The 17,241-nt window shown below is 58.7% G+C and overlaps 1 protein-coding gene across 3 annotated transcripts in view; it reads left to right on the top strand.

Annotated features, from left to right (window-relative positions):
- Positions 1–17,241, top strand: part of PPARGC1B (PPARG coactivator 1 beta) — a 57,543-nt gene that overhangs the window by 27,846 nt on the left and 12,456 nt on the right. For 2 of the 3 annotated variants that reach the window (XR_008823507.1, XM_056349153.1), the window contains exons 2-8: positions 7,882–8,055; positions 10,530–10,742; positions 12,636–12,752; positions 13,538–14,684; positions 15,306–15,342; positions 15,756–15,820; positions 16,261–17,032. Coding sequence is in view for 2 of the 3 variants with exons in the window: in XM_056349153.1 (XP_056205128.1) it covers positions 7,882–8,055; positions 10,530–10,742; positions 12,636–12,752; positions 13,538–14,684; positions 15,306–15,342; positions 15,756–15,820; positions 16,261–17,032 (2,525 nt within the window). In the remaining variant the exon portion in view is untranslated. Of the gene's footprint in view, positions 1–7,881; positions 8,056–8,634; positions 8,747–10,529; positions 10,743–12,635; positions 12,753–13,537; positions 14,685–15,305; positions 15,343–15,755; positions 15,821–16,260; positions 17,033–17,241 lie in introns of those variants that run through there. The other variant, XM_056349154.1, reaches the window with a different exon arrangement.

Here is a 17,241-nt window from a genome sequence, read left to right as displayed (position 1 = left end):
CAGGGTTGGCATGGGGTGCTGCTGTTTGTCTCAAGGGGTGCAGGATAAAGCTGTGACACATCTCTTGTTATGGGAGACACTGTTACCGGCGTGCTGTGCGTGCCTCAGTGTGCTGCTGCTGCTGCTGCTGCCCGGGCAGCCCTCTGCCTGGTGACCGTATCCTGAGGACATGGCAGCAGCAGCAGCAGCCAGCACGGCATGGCACTTGGCAGCAGCCACAGTCGGCAGGTGCTGTTTCCATTAGGCGGTGTTGAGAGAGGAGCGTCCCTCTTCGGGAACTGCCTGTTCCCCACTGCATCTACCTGCCGCCCCCTCTCCTTACACCATGGCTTCTGCCTTTCTGCCCTTGCCTGGTGCTTGCTGGTGCCGCCCCGGCAGCGGCCGTGCCAGGGGGTGACGGCAGTGGGGGGGTGTGCTGGGTTCTGTGCAGGGCAGCTGGGGCTGCAGGGTCTCTGCGGCTTCGCTGTGGCACTAGTGGGTCCTGCAGCTCTGGGCTGGCCCATCCCAGAGCTCAGGCAGAAATAAGGTGGACTCTGTAATTTGGAGCCCAAATAAATGGCTGCCAAGTATAGTATGAACATGCAGCAACGTAACCTGTGATATACTTTGCTGTTGTCCTTCTTCCTAAACCGACACACCTTTGTTTGAAGTGTTCCAGCAAAGCGTTGTTTATTCAGGGCATTATTACCAGTATCTCAGGCTCCTTTTTTCTGCCCTGTGACTCAGGGATAGTTTAGTGCAATTTCTTCCATCTTTCTTCCATATCAAAGAAATCCTGGCAAGTTTGTGTTTATTGTTTGCAGTTAATGTTTAATATTTCCTATTACTGGCATCTCATGATTGATCTTAATTACACCCTTCTAATGTAAGACAAAAGTCAGCGAGCGAGACCGTGTTCGTTCTCGAGCTGTAGCTCAGAGCCTGGCACTAAGGTCCTCTTGTCCCGCTGGTGCCGCCGGGCTGGGTGCCCGGTGCTGCCTGCGCCCCCACCCCTCGCCCGCCCCGCACTGCCTGGGCTGTGTCGGGACGGCGACTGCTTCATGTGTGTCGGCGCGGGGTGTCCGGCGTGGGGCTCCCACATGCTGTGGCAATGCGGCCAAGCAGCGGTGGGTTTTGAGCAGCTGGAGTGGAAGAAAGGATCAACCTGCTATTTATTTTGTCCAGGCTTTAAATGCTAGGGCTGATTTTACCTCTTGCTGGCTAGGCTGAATTGTTAAAACGGATCAGTAGAAATTAAAAAAAAATAAAAAATCCACAGAGTGCAGAGGGCAAAATGCCCTGCTCCTAGCAGGACAGCAAAATGTTGCATGACTCTGTGCAGACTTGGGAGCCTGGAAGATTTGTGTGCTCCTTTTCCCCCAAAATTGGGAGGTAGATGAGGGAGCAGCAGCCTGATGCTGCAGTGCCCTGCCTCTCCTCTCCTCGTGCCTCTCCACTGTGTCACAGTGGTGGGCTTGCAGGCAGGGTCCCTCTGCCGTGTCTGCCTCCCAAGGAGGGACCACTCACCCTCTGCTTTGGGGCTTTCAGGCTATAAATATCAGGGGGTGGCAAGGGGTGGCCAGGCCATGGCACAACCCGACACCACCTCTCCTTCATTCACAGTGACATTTTGTCAAATGCCAGCGGGGAGGGGGGTTGCTTATCTGCTGGCACATGCTACTGTGACCTTCACAGCTCTGGCCAGGTGCCTCCTTGCTGTATTTACACTTATTTATAGCTCTCTCCTCCATCCCCACCTCTGCCCTCCTCTCCGTTACTGGAAGGTTGCTGCCTGCCCCGTGGGGGTCCCTCTGGGCCGGGAGGGCTCGTAGGGAGCTGGTGCATCCTTGGGGATGATAAGGGGCTGGCAGCACCTTGCTTCACCTCCCAGGGTGCTGGTGGCCTGACCACATGGGGACTGCAGGGTGGGAGCCACCGGGACAGCAGGGTGTGGATGGGGGCTGGGTTTGGCCCCCGTGTGGGTCACAGTGGCTGCATGCCCCCGTTGCCTCCCCGCACCAGTGCTGGGGCAGCTGGGGAGAGTGCTGGGGGTCTGCAAGCACCCATCCCTGGTGCCTGCAGACCCAAGCATCCCACCTGCCCGAAGCAGCTAGTGTGGCAGGCAGCCGTGCCCACCATGCACCAGCCAGGCTGCTGCTGCCCACCTGGGGAAGAGTTCATTCCGGTGAAACTGCCGTGCGGTGCCCGTCTCCCTGCACGGCTGTAATCCCTGTTTCAAGCAGTCTGTGATTACGGATTTCCCTGATAAGCCCGGGCGGCTCTCTCCAAAACCTCTGCCCAAGGATTTTCTTTCTTTTTTAGAGACAAGCCTGGGGTGAGGGTGAGGAGGGGGAAACTTCCTAGCCGGCTGCAAACATGGGCACCAGGAGCCGGCGCTGCCCGTGCCACCGAGGGAGGGCTGGCAGGAGCTGGCACTCTGTGTTCTCAGCATTTCTCACCTTCTGCTGGTTTGGGTCCCAGCCTAAACGCTACCGGCTAATTTGGGGCTCTGTCTCCAGCGCGTGTGGATGTATATTTATCCCTTAGTGCTTTGGGTAGGCGCTCAGCTGTGGGGAGGGAGGAGGCTCCATGCGGGGCTGAGTCACTGCTTTGGCTCCTCGCGGAGGAGATGGGCTGCCTGTTTCTGGCTGGATCCCTCGGCCCCTCCGAGGAGCCGCAGCTTTCCTTCCTTTTTTCTGTACAGCAAAGTGGCATGTGAGTGACAGGGCAATTGCAAAGCATCCTGGGGCCGTGTATGCAGGCGGCAATGCAAATCTGGCCTCTCAGGCTTAAACAGGATTAAGTTCCCGCGAAGGCGCTGTGCACGTCCAGCAGCGCTTTCACACCGGCAGACTTCAGAAGCTGAAATTTTGCAGCCTCACTAAGCATGAGCACAATGTGTGTGCCATCGCCCGGTGCGCTTGGAGCCTCGCTGCGGAATACTTGGCCGCAACTTCAAGGAGCTGGACCCAGGGGTTCTGCAGATAAGGGAAATTTCTACCGGTGTTGTTGTCAGGGCTGTGACAGAGGAGAGGACCTGCAGGTCTCTTCGTCATGGTCACTGGCATGTCCCCAGCCCCTCTGAGCCAGCTAAGCCCTGCAGGCAACTGCCAGCTGAGCTCTCTTGCTTGCTGTGGTTTAGGTTGCTACTGCCTGGCAGCAGGGCTGCGGTTCCTCCAAGAACCGGCGTCTGGCAGCGGCATCGCCCCTTTGCTTCTTTCCCAGGCTTGCCACAGGGAAGGCAAAACCCCAGAGCATCAGCATTTGCCTGCAGGCTGCTGAGCTCTGGGTGGCAGGTGCCTGTTTTCAGGCTGGCAGGCAGGAGGGCAGTGCTGCCTGCTCCCCAGGCAAGCTGGCTGCACACACTTGCAGCCAAGGTCTGCTTTTGGTGGGCTCACCAGGTACGGCTGCCCCCAGGAGCCAGCAGCCTGGCCCCAGCTAGCCTCTCCAGCCCTGCTGGCCAGGGGGGTTATTCTGAGGAGCCTAAGTTGACGCTGAAAAGCGGAAAACATTTCCTGTCTCGCTAATCCAATGTTTGAGTTAGAGTTGGGCTTGGAGAGGAACTTCATGTCTCTGCAGAGATAAGACCTCACATGCTCCTGCACCGGAGTTCATGCTGCTCCAAAGGGAAATGTCCCACCTGCTGTCCCCATGATGTCGGGAGCCAGCACTGAGCTGTGCTCAGCAGGACACCCTTGGATGTGGCTCCAGCTGGTGGCTGCCCTCACGCTGCTGCAGGTCCAGCCCAGGACATGTGCCAGAGCTGCTGAGGACACTAGAGACAGCTGCCCACATCAGCCACCTGTATCAGCCACCCTCACAGATGATGGAGCTCACCCCCATGCCAGCTCCTTGTCCTGCTCTGCCTTGCCACTGCCCCAGCAAGGGCAAAGACTGGGGGCTCTGCAAGGGGACGGGGGGTTGGAGCAGCAGGAGCCCTGGTGGGTGCAGTCCCCAGAGCACTGGGAGCTCTTCCATTTGCAGCCCTGGCAGACAAAGGGATGCTGACCAAGGAGCCACCAGAAGCTCTCAGACTTATCTGCTTGCATGGGGTTCCCAGGAGAAGGCACCGTGCAAGCTGGGTGGGGGGGAGATGGCCCCTCCTCACCCACAGGGCTGAGGGACAGGGCCTGCTGGTCCTTCTCTGGAAACACTGAGGTGCAGTTGAGGCTCTGTGGGACGGGAGAGTTGGTGAGGTGATCTCTATACGTCCTTGACTCCCACTTTGGAGACTGTCCGTTGCGCTTTCTTGATGTTGCCGGCTCCGCCATGGCAGCCACGGGTGCGGGGCTGCAGCGGAGCAGTGCAGCCGCAGCGGGCACAGAGCCCCCCTGCGCTCCGGGCTGTCCCCGGGCACACACGGCACTGGCAGAGCCAGCCAGCCTCCGCAGGGGCACAAAATGAGCACAAACCCTCGGTGCGAGGGTCCCTGCCAACCTCCTGGGGCAACCCCTGCTCCCACGACTGAAGTTAATAAACCCCTCGCAGCGGGGAAGGGCTGTCCGAGCTCAGCAGTTAATGAACAAAAACGTTAATTCTCTGTCTTCCCAGCCCAGCAAAGCCTCTGCAGAGGCGAAGCTCCTTGCAACATGCAAGCCAGTATCAGCTGCCTCTTTGTCCTGTAATTGCGATTGCGTTTCTGCTGGGGCTGAGGTCAGAGTTGGTTCATGCTTTAAAGAAAGCCGAGGAGAACGTCTCAGAACAGAGGCTGTTCCCTCAAACGCCCTCCACCTTTTAGCTTTGGCTTTCAGGTGCAGCTGCCCACACGGTGTTGCTGTGGGGTGCTCCTGCTGCTGGAGGGGATGCCCAGGCTTGGGACTCTGCTCCCCAAAAGGATGTAGGTGTGTGGCATGAGGGTGCCCGCATAGCTGCCTGGGCATCTGTCTCTTCCTTGGAGCAGGGATTCATCAGACACGTCGCAGTGAGCTGCCGGCAGCTTTCTGGTCGCAGCCACACTGCAGCGCGCACGGGCCAGGTGTCTGGGCTGGAGGATGCCTCCGAATTTTTGAGCATGTCTCCATGGGTGTTTGCTGGCTGCACACCAAGAACCCATGGCTGATCTTCCTACAAACTCCCGAGTAAAATTAGAACAAAAGTTCACTCCTCTCCCAAGGCAGCAGGAAATGCAAAGGGTGGGAAAAGGGAAAGTCAGAGCAGATGAGGTCCAGTGCCCGCAGGCAGCCTCCCCATCACTGCTGCCACCCCCTACTCGGGTGGGGGGCTGGGTCCCCGCCACCCCTGCGGCCAGCCCAGAGGGGCTGTGCTCTCAGCACTCAGTGCGGGGGTAGCAGTGCTCAGAGTGATGAATTCCCTCTAGAGACTCAAGCCCTTGGTGGCTGGGCCAGTTAAATGACACTTCTAGCCGAGGGGGCTGGCTGGAGCCGTGGCTTTGCACTGGGATGTCCTGCTGGGTGCCCGTGGGGGCGGCTGCGCTTAGCAAAGGCTCTCCCCACTTTTTGCAAGGAGGAGAGGGAATGAGAGAGCTGAGTTCCTGGGCACTCCTGACCTGTGCTAGCTGGGAACCTGGGAGCATCCACTGCCAACCAGTGCCTCGGGATGGCTGCACACAGCGTGACAGTGCCAGGGCACTGCTGCCTCCAGGGTGCCCAGAGAGGGCAGCTCAGCAGCGTTAGATTGCAGGAGTTTATTTTTACCCAGCCCTGTTGCCAGTGGGGACATGTCACATCTGTGGAGTTGATCAAAAGACATCCCAAGCACTGGTGTCAGCTGCTCCTTGTGATCTCAGCACCAGGATCTTTTCCCTTGTGGCATATCAAAAGGAGCAGGAGAATTTGACTGCTTTGCTATTTTTAATTGAACGCACACACGCACACACAGACACATATATATATGTATGTACGGCTTTTCTAAAAATAAAAGCCTTTGCCTGTGTTCCCATGGGAAGATTTGGGGAGAAGGGGGAGCCAAAGTTGTTGCAAGACTTTTTCTAGAGCAGGCGCAAGAGCAGTGGCAGGAAAGCAGGGACAAGCCAGAGCAGGTAAGGGACACATCTGAAAGGCCTAGGGACGTCTGATCCCAGAGCAGTGCAGGATGCCCCAAGCAAAGGGGGCGGGAGAGCTAGGGGAAAGGTAACATCTGTGTCTCCCAGAGCTGGCAGTGATGAGGGCAGGGACCCTTGACCTGCTACATGTGCTCTGACAACCCAGAGAGCAAAGGTTTTTGCAGGGCAGGTTTGAAGAGCCCCAGCCCTGGGGGGCCCACGAGGAGTACCCGGATCCCAGAGCCGCTCAGGGGTTTGCTTAGATTTTTTCTGTACCCGATATACTTGGTGGCACCACACTCGTGGATGTCTTCCTGATACGCCTCCCTCCAGCAGCAGGATGGAGGGAGGACGCTGGGGAGAGCGTCACCCTGGGGCTGGGGCAGCGTCAGCAGCTCCCTGCAGCCCCCAGCCCCGCTGTGGCCATGGGCATGGCTGGGCTGGCAGTCTGTGGCTCTGGCTCACTGTTGGGCTTCAAAGCTGCTCTCCCCTCCCCTTGCTGCATCCTTGAAACTGCTTACCCTTTCCTCCACGACCCCTGGGATGAGACAGGGTGGAAAGCAGGTGAGAAATATGAAATGGGAGTGGGTTTGTGCACAGGAGTGTCCTTTGGTGTGGCACAGGGTGTCCTAGACCTGGTGGGGAGCATGACACACAGGCTCCTCAGCAACCAATAATCCCAGATTATCCCAATTACCAAAAAAGAGAAGAGAAAGAGAGAAACGCTTTTTTCCATTCCTGCAGCTCAGTTTGAAATCCCTTTTCCTTCCCGTTGATTGTTGAAGGAGATCCTCCCAGGGCACTTCAGGAGGGGAGGCCCCCGCATTCTCCTGCCCCTGCAGCCACTCTCACATGCTCAGATGTTTGCCTGCTCCAAAATCCATTTGCTCTGTAAATAAACTTGCTTCCCTCATCGCCAGAAAACTCCCCCCGGGCAGCCAATACCAGGAGGAGTCACACCAGACCTTTCCCCTCTGCATTTGAACCTGGACATCGCAGGGCAAAGCCGAGCCTGCCCGCTGGGGTGGGTGCAGGCAGCGAGTGGCAGCGCAGGCAGGGCTGTGCCGCAGGTCCCAGAACCTTTCTGTGGTTAAATGAAGATTTCTAGCTTGGTTCCTAGAGCTCGCGTCGATCCGTGTGTGCCCGGACATAGATTCGTTTCCATGCTGTTTTTCTCATCCTGCACATGCAATGCAGGGACCAGGGTCCACATTGCTTCGGCAGTGCTTTGGGACATGCAGGACGTGCGGCTTCCCCAGAGGCACTGTCCCTGTGTGGTTCAGTGCCATGTGGCAGGGACAGGGATGGGGTACTGAGCAGCCACGGGTACCGAGCAGCCATGCTGACCGGAGCCTGGCTCCATGCGTTGCTGTCTCATGTGTGCCCAAGTCTCTTGCCTTGCTCTGTTATTGCTGATCTCCAGGGCAGGTGGATAAACCTGGATGGCATCCTTGGGGCACCAAAGGCAGGAATGGCTTCAGTTTCCCCTAAGAGCACCAGCAGCTGCTTTGCCACAGTCCAGGTGACTGTGCTGTGCCCTGACCTTCTGTTCACCAGAGATGAGGCTCTTCCAGTGCAAATGCTGCTGTTCTGACACCTGCCACAGCATGGGATGTGAGAGGGCTGGTTTGGTGGCAGTTGTGGGGCAGCTGTCAATAACCAGCAGTGCCCGTGCCAGGCTGTGCAAACCCATTCCCGAGATGCCCAGTGCATCTCCACACTCTGCACTGCTGCATTATTGCTCCTGGAGCCCCTTGCCAAAGCTTATTTGAAAGAGGATCTGAAATGGGCTCGAGCAGAGGTGGCTCAATGTGGGGAGACGGGCTGTTTCCACAGGTGGTTGCTGCTGCCTGCCCCTCTGGCGTGGTGGGTGGCTCACCCGCTTGCTCTTCTCTCCCCAGTACGAGGTGTCTGGCGAGGAGCACCTCTACTCTGACTTCCCTGAGATTGATTTGTCTCAGCTGGATGCCAGCGACTTCGACTCAGCCGGCTGCTTCAGCGAGCTGCAGTGGTGCGGGGAGCACTCGGAGACTGACTCCAGCCAGTACAGCACCGATGACTCCGAGCTCTTCCAGGTACCCCCATCCCCCTAGCACAGGGGGCCTGGGGCTGGAGGTAGGGGGAGGGGGAAAAAGAGAGAGGAACAAGGGGGCACACACAACTATTAATAGCTCCTCCCCAGCTGATTAGTGCTCCATTAATTTGCACACCGGTTTTAAATGGGGCAAGTGGAGTAAGGCTAATCAGGTGGTAGAAAAAGGCTGCTGGCTCAGCTTTGCTGTGATGCCTTAGTAAAAAGGAATTACAGCTGGTGTGCAGCACATCCTATTCAGTTCCTGGGATGGTGGGGTGTGCCAGGGTGGCAATGTGAAGGTTTCAGGTCAGTCATGCGGGGTGGGAATGTTTGCTTCCCAGCAGGTGAAAGCAGCCCCCCTCTCCTGTCTTGCTAGCTTTGGCATCATCCCTGTGTTTGGGGCTGGGGTCCCCCGGCAGAGGGTGGCTGATTTCTCTCCTCACCTTTGTGCTGGAATGGAGCCATTGCTTACCAGCACCTGGGACCACACGGTGCAAAGCAGTGCTGGGGCAGAGGTTGTTCCCAGGTACAGGCAGGGCTGGTCCTTGTCCCTTGGCACTGTTTTTGCCTTTCCTTGCAGAAAAGCCGAGCATCTCATGGAGCTGTGGTACCAGGGCAGGGCTGTGAGCACAGTGCAGGCAGGTTGGAGGCAGGGAGCTGTGGAGACTGCCTGGGGACTCAGCACAGAGCAGGTTGGGTAGCCCTCTCACCTTTCCCAAAGCTCACGCTATGCCCTGGATGTGTCCTGTCCTCAGGGGCTGGGGTCTTGGTGCCCTCCTGAGCAGCACCTAGGCACTTACCCCCTTGGACAAGGAGACTGTGATCCACTGTTCTCTGCTAGTCACCAGCTCCAGGTTACATTTTAGGAGGGAGAAGAATTTGTATTTAAACAAGGGCAAAAAAAATAAAAAAGCCCCAATATTTATAACCTGGCCATGATAACAACCCTCTGGGTTTTATGCTGTGCTGATGCTGTGCTTGAAAATGGTCCAGTCCAGCTGAGGGACCTTCATCACGAGATGCATATTTTCCGCTGAACTTCCTGGGGAAAAGATAAACAGAAAAGAAATGCAAAAGACGGGCCCATTAGGAGCAGTGGAGTATGATGAAATGTATCCCACTGAACTTGTATGCACAGCGGTCTCGTGCCAGTAACAGGAGGAAAAGAAATGGAGCCAAAAATGGAGCATCCTGCTGCCTTTCCCTGGAGCCTGCTCTAGTAACTGCGAGCAAGGTTAGGGCATGGAACAAAAGATATTGAATTTTCAAACAAGATGAGAGAAACACGGGAGGCTGTGTGCAGTCAACAGTCCTCCTTGAGAGCCTGAATTTACCCCTGTGCCAATTTTTTAGCTGGTGGTAGCCTGCTTCTTGTTGTATATGGTTTATGTTCAGAATATGATGGAGGAGGACTAAAAAGAAGGAACTCCTGGCTCACTTCAGCCATTCCTCAGCTTCTGCATCCTCTTCTGTGCTTTTGCACTGTATTTCCAGACTGGAGGGGGACTAGTGGGAGGCTGTGGGCTACTGGAAGGGCTGGAAGTGCATCAGCTGAGGTGAAGCCCAGATGGAAAGACAGACCCAAGGGGGCAGGGTGGGTGGTAGGCAGGGAAGAGGCAGGAGCAGCCCGTGGCCCTGTCTGGCCGTGCACAGCCCCAGCCACTCACCGTCTCCCTTCAGCATCCCCAGATCATGCTGTCTGCCAAAAAAAAATGGATCAGGGAGCTATAACGCAAGGCCCATTTTGTTCTGCCGATAGGGTCCCTCGCAGAGCGCTGGGTGCAGCCACCTTTAACTGTGAGGACTGAGAGCCCCTGTCAAGCTGGGGGTGCCTGTGTTTGGGGGGCTTCAGCGAAAACAAACCCCATACTGCTTGTTGCAAGCTGTGTCATCTGGCCAGCAGCGCAGCCTGGGCTGAGCTTCCCCTGGTGCTCTCCCAGGGGTCCGTGCCCTCTTGTCCACTGGGCAGCTCTGGGCTGAGCTTGTGGCTGTGCCCCCGCTGGCCTCCCAAGCCTGGTGGAGGGCAGGGGGCTCCCCCTCCCCGGGCTCCTGTCCTGGCTGGCTGCTGCTCCAAGCCCCGCTCAGCAGTGCTGTGGTAGCCAGCGCTGGGGGGACTTACAGCCCGGAGTCAGGAGGATTTGGATAAGGAGCCTTTTAATCACAGATCCTTTATCTGCTGCAGTTTGCCTCATGATGGGCTGAAGGTGACTACTGGGAGAGAAGATGCTCTGATTCATTGTTTTCCCACTGGGGGAGCAGGGGGACAGACTGATGCTGCTTTTCCAGTTGGGTCTCTCTTCTCCTGATCCCATCCTAGTGCTGTGCTGGGGAGAAGCTCTCCCAGGTCCCCTGCAGGGTCAAGGGGAAGTGTGGGTGCTGGTGTGGCACCGCCGGCTCCTCTTCCCCCCTGCCCAGCATCCCCTGGTCCCTCTGCCCAGCCTAACTCCCCCTCTCTTCTTTGCATATTCCTTTCAGATAATAGACAGCGAGAATGAAGCGCTGCTGGCAGCCCTCACGGAGACATTGGATGATATACAGGGAGATGACATGGGCCTGGCTGCCTTCCGAACTATGGAAGAGGGGGACACGCTCAACCATGTCTGCACCTCGCCTGCCCCCTCCCCCAAACCCACCGCCCCGGTCACGGGGGGGCCGCCCCCGGCCCCCGAGTTTGATGAGCTGTCTCTAGTAAGAACCCACTTCCTACTGTTTAAGGTGGATTTGGATGAGCCCCTGATAAGCCGGCTGCATGGGTATGATAGGAAGCAAAGGTCTGAATTTTTTCATTCTAGGCTTAAAACTCTCTTTAACCGTCAATACCAAAGCATATACTTGTATTGTATACGTATACATGTTCTGCATCATTGCTGTCACCTCCATCACCATCCTCACGGGAACAAGTTGTGTGTATACAAATATATATATGAAGTGGGTGGGGGTGGGTGTCAAAGGGGTGGGGGCTGCTTTGGCAAGACCCACAACTGCTTTTAATCGGATGTGTGGATGTGGGGCAGCCAGGGGTCTCCCTAGTGCATCCCAGCCCCGTGCCCATGGGCAACGGTGGCTGCTCCCGCCTGGCTCTGCCTCGGTGCCAAGCTCCCCACTGCTCTCGCAGGAGGGACAGAGGGGGCTTGGTTGGAGTGTCAGACAGCCCATGCCCTTGGCTTTCAGCGGGAGGGTTTGACCCTCCCATGCCTTCCACCACACCCCCTCAGGGGCTGCGTGGCCTCCAGTCCCTGCAGGCTGGGTGGCTGGAGCATCCCTCTTGGTTCCCTCCGATATCGGGGCTTCAGCCCCCCTCCCGCTGCTGGCCAGGACTAACTGGCAGCATTTGCTGCAAACCACTGCCGTCCCCGGGAGGTCCCCTGGGACAAGGTACCCAGCCCGCTCCATCCTGGGGCTCACGGTCCCTGCCAGGGACCCCCAGCCTGGCCCTGGGGTCTCCCCAAAAGCTGGGGCTGTGGCGGGGAGGAGTGACATCCAGTGGTGAGAGCGTGCATTTCCACTGCCCACACCCTGCGCAGGGGGGTATATATCACACACGATATGTATGTGTATATATAGGATGTATACGTTGCAGGGGTGGGGGGGAAAAGGAGCTGGTTGCTTCCACCAACAGGAGCTGCACGCCTAAAGCTGTGGGTGCCCCGGTTGACGTTTCCCAGCAGACCCTGACCTGGGCACCCCCGATTTCTATCACCCCTTAAAACCCCTATGCCTGCCGTGAGGCTCCGTGCCCACCGGCCAGGGTGGGAGCACCCCCAGTCTGTCTCCTCTGTGCAGTCCCCCAGCGCCTACGCAGTCGTCTTGCTGTTGAGCTGTTGTCGCTTTGGTTGTTAGTGCAACATGGGTAGAATATGAAATAATGTTGTTGCTGGGTGTGGGGTTTGGTTTTTGCCCTCCCCCTAACCAAAAATGGTTTTGAGTAGAAGAAAAATGTTATGCTGGCCTTGCCGTTGGAAGTGGTGGCACTGTGGGTACCCCAGGGAAAACCTCACCCCCACCACTTGTGGGCTTGGCCGAGTGTGTTGGGGAAGATCCTCAACAGGGCCCACAGGGGTTTGCATCTGCTGCAAAAAGCCTTGAAAGCTCATTAATGTGTCGAGGCCCTCTTTGGATGTTTTGGCTAAATACGTCTTGCACAGCAACCCCAGTGAGTTGTCCAAACCCATCACTCGTGCCGATTTCAAGTCTCTGTCACCTAAGGGAAGAGCCGATGGAGTGAGAGGTTTGGATGCCACAACAGCTCCTGTGTGTCTGACAGGAGTGGGGGTGCCCCTAGGAAGTAAATTCCCTCCGGTTGTCCCCACTGTTCTGACCTTCTTGGGGGTCCCTGGGAATATGGTGTGGAGACAGCCCTAACCCCTGCGGGGCTGTGTGCGGCCGGGCACCTCCCCCCACAGTCTCTGGGAGGTGGGAAACACCTCCCTGCCTTTTTATTTTTCCTCCCCCATTTTTGGGTCGGGAGGTCAGCGATGATGTGCTCGGTGCAGATGTGACCTGAGGGGCTGCGGCCCCACTGGTGCTTTCCCTTGCCCTCACTGCGATGCCGACTCCTTTTCTTGCTGCTTCTCTTTGCAGCTGAAGAAGTTGCTCCTGTCTCCGTCACACGTGCCTCTGAGCTGCGAGGCTCAGCGGGATGGGAGTGCCCGGCGCCCGGGGACCCCCAAGTCCCGACTTGCACGGCCCTGCACAAAGGTACTTCCTTGGCGGGCAGAGCTCGAGCCCACCCAGCACCCAGCCCCCGGGAGCCGTCCCAACAGCTGTCACCAAAGGGAGCATCGGGGAGCGTGGGCAGCCTCAGAGCCGGGCTGGGGGCAGGTGGGGACCGTCACCCCTGGCAGAGCAGCACATGGTGTTCCCGTCCCTGGCTGTGCTAGGGCTGCAGTCCGGGCTCAGCAAAACCTTCGGACTTCATGCTGGGCTGAGAAATGTCTCGATGTCATTTGGAGCCAGTGGAGTCAGGTGTCTCCCAGCTTCCATGAGTGCTGGTTTGTGAAAGCCCCTGGCTGCCCCCGCCCCGCTGACTCGCAGCCCAAGTGGGAGCCATCGGCTCCCTGCATGCCATGCTGCAGAGCCGACCCCAACACTTAAGCTAATCTCCTGAAACCCAGAAGAAGTTGCCATCAAAGATTTTTCTACTTTGCTAATAGTAATTGTGCGGTGCATTAGGTCCGGCAGGTTAGATTGCCTGGGAAGAGCAGCAAGTCTCTCCTGGGGAGAAGGAACATCATTGCATGGCGGCTGCTGGAGCAGCAATGCTCGGGGTGGTTGGGCTGCCAGCCCCACATGCCCAGTGGAAACCCCCTGGGGTGTGGGGCTGACCCCCAGTCAGGTCAGGATGCTGGTGGGCTGGAACTAAGGGGTTCAGGGATATGGGGTGACTCTGTCAGCCCAGGAGGCTTCTCCCCCCGTGCCTGCTACTTATGTCAAGTCGTGGCTGTGGGGCTTGGGGCTGACTTTCTCCTCTCTCTTCTCCGAAGGTGGAGGGTCCCCGGGACAGGAGGGCGAGTGTCCCACAGGCACAGAGCCGCAGCTGCACTGAGCTGCACCGGCACCTCACCTCCACCCCACCTTGCCCCCAGACCAAAGCCTCCCAGACATCTGAGGAGTGCCCCAGCAGCAGCCACCACCCATCCCCAGGTGACTGCACCCATCATGAGGATGACAGTGACTCCAGCGAGGACTCACTGAGCTCTGCCGACTTGGTGACCCCCCCTTCCTCAGCGGAGGATGGCTCCGGCAGACAGTTCTCCTGTGAGGGGGAGATGCACTCGGTGGTGGAGCTCATCCGCTACATGCACACCTACTGTCTGCCGCCACGGAAGCTGCCTGCCCGCGATGCCGCTGACACCAAGCCCCAGCCCTGCAGCAGCCCCTTCAAGAGAGTCAAACCGGACTGCCCCGCACAGCCAGCCCCCCCTGGCAGCGCCCAGAGCCGGCCGGGCTGCACCTGGCAGGTGGCTGGGGGCTGCAAGAAGCCTGGAGCATCCTTCTCCATCCTTAAGGAGCTGCTGGCACGGGACCTGCTGTGTGACGTGAGCAAGCCATACCGCCTGGGCAAGCCTGTGTACGCTGCCCTGGCCCGGCCGCCCGGCTACTGCTCCCCTGTGCCACTGGCCCGGGATGGGGAGGATGCCAGCAGGACCTGCACATCCAGAGCCAAAATGGCACCAGAGAAGAGTGAGCTGCAGCAGAGTCCCGGGGCTGAGGCAGAGGCACCGCAGGAGCCAGGTGGCTTCGAGGACGATGCTAGCAAGCATGTGGGTGCACTGGGCACAGCTGCGGGGAAGGTGGCCCGCAAACAGGAGAGCACCGTTTATGCCGTTCGCCGGTCCAAGAGACTCAACCCCGAGCTTGGGCACTGGCTCTCCTTCCTTGATGAGCCACCCCCAGAGCCCTCTGTCCCCCGGGAGGCAGGGGACAGCCCCCAGGATGCCCTGGCCTGCAGAGAGCCCACACCATGCCCAGCACCAGAAGGCTTTTCTGCTGAGGAGCCCGCGGCCGAGGTGGAGGTGGGGGGTGCAGCGCCACTGGCAGAGCCTCAGCCCCTCTCCCTGGGCTCCCCAGGGGATGGTGAGGTGGGCGATGGGGCTGAGAGCCGGCGCTGTGCCCTCCTGGAGCAAGCAGGTGAGGAGGGCTGGGGACTGTCACTCCATTCACCCCTCGCCGGTGTGCCCACGCTGCCTGTGCCGCTGCCTGTGCCGTCCCTGCCATGGGCGAGCGCTGCTGGCCGGGCGCCTGGCACTCAGCTGGCAGTGAAGCTGTGAGCAGCCCAAGCACAGCCAAGCCCTGACCCATGTGCTGGCTGGCTGAGGGGTCCCATGCATGGGGAGTTGGGGGCCTGTTCTGGTTTTGGGGTGTGGTTTCAATCCACGGGGGCCTTCTGCCTCAGTTTCCCTATCTTTACAACAAGATGAAGGAGCTGGTGTAGCACTAGCCCAGCAGGGACTGGGCTGCCCCATCCCTCCAGCTCCCTCTTCCCTGAGGGCTCACCCTTGCACGCCGGGGTTCAGCTGGTGCCCCGAAGTCGCAGCTGTCCACAAGCGCTTTGTGAGCACCAACGGCTCAACCACGGCGGGGTTGGCCCTCCTGCAGACGCTGCCACCGCGCAGGCAGGCAAAGCCCACGGTCCCCAGCCCCCTGCCAGGCCAGGGCAGGCAGAGGGGCCCTGGCTCCCACCGCGAACGCCACGGGTGCTGGATGGAGCACAGCTCCGCTGGTAACCCTGCTTCTCTCCCTGCCTTTCAGAAACACCCAGGTGTCTCACGCTGTCCTTGGCACAAACGTAAGTGCGCGCGGGGCTAAATGAACCACGCTGGGGCTGGAAAGCCACCTGGGCTTGTCTGGCTGGGCTTGCATCCGCAGTGAGCAAGCCAAGCTGCTTTTGCAGAGCAGACTGAGCCGTGCAGCTGGGTGCAGGGCTGTGGGGAGCCCCAGCCATCACTCGGGTGCAAGGAGCTCAGAGGGCCCCGGGCCGAGGGCAGGGCATTCCTGTGTGCCAGGGGAAACGTGCCGCAGAGCTCTGGCTGGGACAGGGAGGGCACGCTGCTCGCCCTGCTGCCCCTCGCACCCCTCCGTGGGTTACTCCGTCTGGCTCTGACCACGGTGGGAGGGCTCACTTGTAGACAGTATTTTCTCAGCTTCCTTTCAGTTTTTGGGACCTACAAAATTTCTCTCTCCTTATTTTCTGCTCTTCAGTGACCCAGCCTTCGGGAAGAGAAACTTTGAGCCAATGCTGACTGTGGAGCTGTGTGGGACAGCAGGTAGGACAGGATTTTCATTTTTGATTTTGCAAAACTCCTCCCTGCGAGGGGGCAGATTTACCCTAAATTTAGCCTGGAGTCACCAGCTCCAGCCCAGCCCAGCCAAAGGGGCACGTTCATCCCCTGGTCCGGGACCCCTCTTCACACTGCAAATGCAGGAGACTTCCCGTGCACTGTCTCTGCATCCCAGCACTGCAAGCAGCTGCTCAGGGGTCCCCTGCCTGAGCCAGGAGGGAAGGGGGTGTCCTCTGGTCTTCTGGTCCCTGCTGGGATCAGGCATCCTCCTTTTTCCCCAAGTGCTGCTGGGTGGATGAGGCTGTGGGGGCTGAGCAGCCTCCTCCCTTGCAATACCTGGTGCAGCCCAGGCGCTGGGGTGGGACGGGGCAGGATGGCGGGGGCAGAGCTGACTGCTGCCATTTGTTTGGGGGGGGGGGCTTCAGGTCTCACGCCGCCCACCACTCCGCCATATAAGCCCGCTGAGGAGGACCTGTACAAGCCAGACATCCCCCAGGAGGCAGGGAAGGAGGACGGGATGGCCCCCAGCCCTGGAGCTACAGGGGATATGGCAGCCTCCCAGAAAGCCCCCAGGAAGCACCCTGAGAGGACAGAGCTCTTCGCCCACCTGAGCCGAGCCGCCGGGCGCCCTGCGCTCCCCGAGCAGCCGGGCATACTCAAGCGGCCCTTCTCCCGCTCCTTCGGGGACCACGACTACTGCCAGGTGCTGAAGCCCGAGGCCACCCTGCAGAGGAAGGTGCTCAAGTCATGGGAGCCCTTGGGACAGGTGGAGACAGAGCACAAGAGGAGGGTCCCGGCTGCCCACTACCAGGGGCTGGAACTCGGTGGCAAGGAGGCGGGCGGTGAGATGCTGTGGAAGGACAGTGTCAAGCAGCTGAGAGACCAGGAGATCAGAGCCAGCTTAACAAAGCACTTTGGCTTTCTGGACAGTGCTCTTGATGATGAGGACATGGTCTTCTGCAAGACCCCTGAGTACGACACTGTCTTTGAAGACAGCTGCAGCGAGAGCGGCTCCCCCCTGGAGGAGGAGGAGGAGGAGGAAGAGGAGGAGGAGGAGGAGGAGCATGGCGACACCAAGCTGTGCCTGCGGAGAAACCCCCTTTCCAGAACCAGTTTGCATTACTGTTCCCGAAGCAGGTCCAGCTCAGGGTCTTCGTGCTGCAGGTCCCGATCACCTGCAAGCAGACGCACCTTCAGGTACAGGGGGGCTGTGGGGAGGGCACTTGGGACTGTTCTTGCCCCTGTGTTTTTGCCCCGGTGCGTGGCAGCCTCAGCTCTCTCTGCTTTGCTGGCACAAGTAATAAAGATGCTGCCTAATAAAATATAATCTATAGAAATAATTGGTAGTACATCAGCAGCTGCTGCAAATGTCAGCCATGGCCAGAGAAAGCAGCACCGGTGGCAAA

This window comes from Falco biarmicus, chromosome 8 (genome assembly GCF_023638135.1).
Source record: "Falco biarmicus isolate bFalBia1 chromosome 8, bFalBia1.pri, whole genome shotgun sequence".
NCBI classification, from domain to species: Eukaryota; Metazoa; Chordata; class Aves; order Falconiformes; family Falconidae; genus Falco; species Falco biarmicus.
Note: the sequence above shows the minus strand (reverse complement) of the source record. Positions and strands in the feature narration are given on the sequence as shown.